The following is a 2,174-nucleotide window of genomic DNA, read 5'->3' as shown; positions in this document are numbered from 1 at the left end:
CGCCCCGCCCCCCCCCCCCCCCCCCCCCGCCCCCCCCCCCGCCGGGGCAAAAATGATGGTGAAAAGGGGGAGGCCAAGGGGGGTTTGATGATATCCTCCTTAGTTCCCATCACACAACGGTAACACAACGAACAAACAAATATCAAAAAACACTTACTCGTCCTCCCGTTGAAGCAGCTGTTCGGCGTTGACACATAGATCCTCGTAATCTTGGGGTTGCAGCCCTTCTTCTTCTCGCCTCCAGGCTCCGTCCTCTCCCACTCAAAGCTGCCCGGCGCCACCAGCATCTCGTCATATGGCCCCACGGGCGAGTCCGTGTAGCTCAGGATCTGGATCATGCTCAGGCCACCAACCGGCCTGCTCATCGTCTCGTCGGCAAACGACGTCTTCCCCTCGAGCGGTGAGTATGCGTGTTCGGGTAGCGAGCCAGCAGCCGAAGGAGGCGTCCAAAAGGAAAAGGTGTAAATGTCGCCTTTGAGGGCCCATCTCGGCGGGATGTGCTTGATGGGGCCCCCCATTGATTCAGGGGGCACCTTTACATCTGCGGTTTCTGAGGGGGCTGACTGAGATGAAGGCTGGGTCTTGCTGCTGGGGAAGTCTGGAAGTAGCAGAGGGAAAGAGGCCGTATGCAGAGCATCGTTGAGGCTGACTTGGGTTGTGGGCGTTGACGGGATGCTTGCTTCGGTTGATGCAGCCGAGGCGTCTTCCCAGGGCGACGCTGACACCGGTGACAGGGGTGAGCACGGCTGGTCGTTGGCGTCGTCTTCTTGCGGCTTCATGGTGGTATCGACGACGTATAGCTGAGGAAGCTTTGATCTGGCGCTGGGATAGGGCGATGAACGCAGAGGAGGAGTTTGTGGAGAGTCGTTATGAGACATGATTGATATTTGGCGAGAGGAGATGAATTTGAGAGAGCTACGTCCAAGGAAGAGAGAGGATATCGAGGGAGAGGGTCAGTTAAGAGCCTGACTTGCAGGCGTGGGTAATGATGCCGTGGCCCAGCTACAAGCAGGAGAGAAGACTATGAAAACGGAATTGTAATGCCGTGTCAAATATGACGACGACGACGAAGATGGATGGTGGGAATTGGAAACAGAGAAGAAGAGTAAAAAAAGAATAAAAAAAGAAAAAGGAAAAATCCCAGACTAAAGAACGAGAGCGAGAAGTCTCTTGGACTACTGCATAGGCGAAGCGGTGGTGTGGTGAGTCGGCTGAGAATGAGCCAAGGGGGGTGGGTATGCCAGCCGTTAAAGGTTCAACAGAGAGAGAGAGAGAGAGAGAGAGAGAGAGAGACGGAGTTGCAGGAATTCCGGTTGCGCTACCCAGCTCTATCAATTAACAAGCAAAAGACGCGACAGCTAGTGCAAAAGGGCCTCGGGAGCCAAGTGGAGGCTGTGGACGCCCGGCCTCGATCTCGGCGCGGCAATAGGGCTTGATGTCCGAGTGGTGGTTTTCAGCTGGTTTGTGCTTTGAGGATCTGGAATGCTTGTGCGGAGCTCATGTATGCGCACCGAGATTGGTGCGTATATATATATACTATATATATCTGTGTGTGCGAGTATATATACAGAGTATATACGGTATATATGAGTGCTCGATGTGATGATGGCTGGGATATATCAAGCAACAAGATGATTCATGAAGAAGAAGAAGATGATGATGACGACGAAGGAGGACGATGAGGAAAAGAAAAAGCAAAGAGTCGAAATAAGGTGTAACCGAGGTGGATTAAAGCAAACGGGTACAATTAAGAAAGAAGAACAAAGGCTAAAAAAAAAGGCCCAGGAAAATAGTGCCAGACGCAAGCAAGTGAGACAGAACGATGCTCTGCGTTTGCTGGGTCTCAGGTCAGAGGTCTTACTTAGTCTCTTCACGGCATGCGGCGTGGTTGGGGGGTCCGGGCCCCGAAAAGAGACAAGATGACGACGAAAAAAGGGCCTGCCCCAGCTTTTGCTCCCTCGGGGTCGAAGAGAGAGAATTATTGGTTCAGGATTGGTCCAGAACCAGCAGCTTGGCAGAGCTTGTGCGAAGCCTGCATGGGACGGGAAAGGCAAGCCAGCCACCAACCAGTCCAGTCCAGTCCAAGTAATGCAATGCAGCTTCTCCGCACTGCTGGGTTCAAGGGAGAGCGTGCTTTTTGTATGTATGCACAATACAGTATGGATGGATCCTGG

The 2,174-nt window shown here is 53.0% G+C and overlaps 1 protein-coding gene across 1 annotated transcript in view; it reads right to left on the bottom strand.

The window, feature by feature from the left end:
* Nucleotides 1-878, bottom strand: part of Triagg1_10762 (uncharacterized protein) — a gene marked incomplete at both ends in the record, with an annotated part of 1,602 nt that extends 724 nt beyond the window's left edge. Inside the window, one exon of the mRNA XM_062894869.1 lies at nucleotides 158-878. Within this exon, the coding sequence (XP_062750260.1) occupies nucleotides 158-878 (721 nt within the window). The remainder of the gene's footprint in view (nucleotides 1-157) is intronic.
* Between the last annotated feature and the right edge of the window lie 1,296 nt (nucleotides 879-2,174).

Source organism: Trichoderma aggressivum (assembly GCF_033847375.1).
Source record: "Trichoderma aggressivum f. europaeum strain CBS 100526 chromosome Unknown scaffold_085, whole genome shotgun sequence".
NCBI lineage: Eukaryota > Fungi > Ascomycota > Sordariomycetes > Hypocreales > Hypocreaceae > Trichoderma > Trichoderma aggressivum.
Note: the sequence above shows the minus strand (reverse complement) of the source record. Positions and strands in the feature narration are given on the sequence as shown.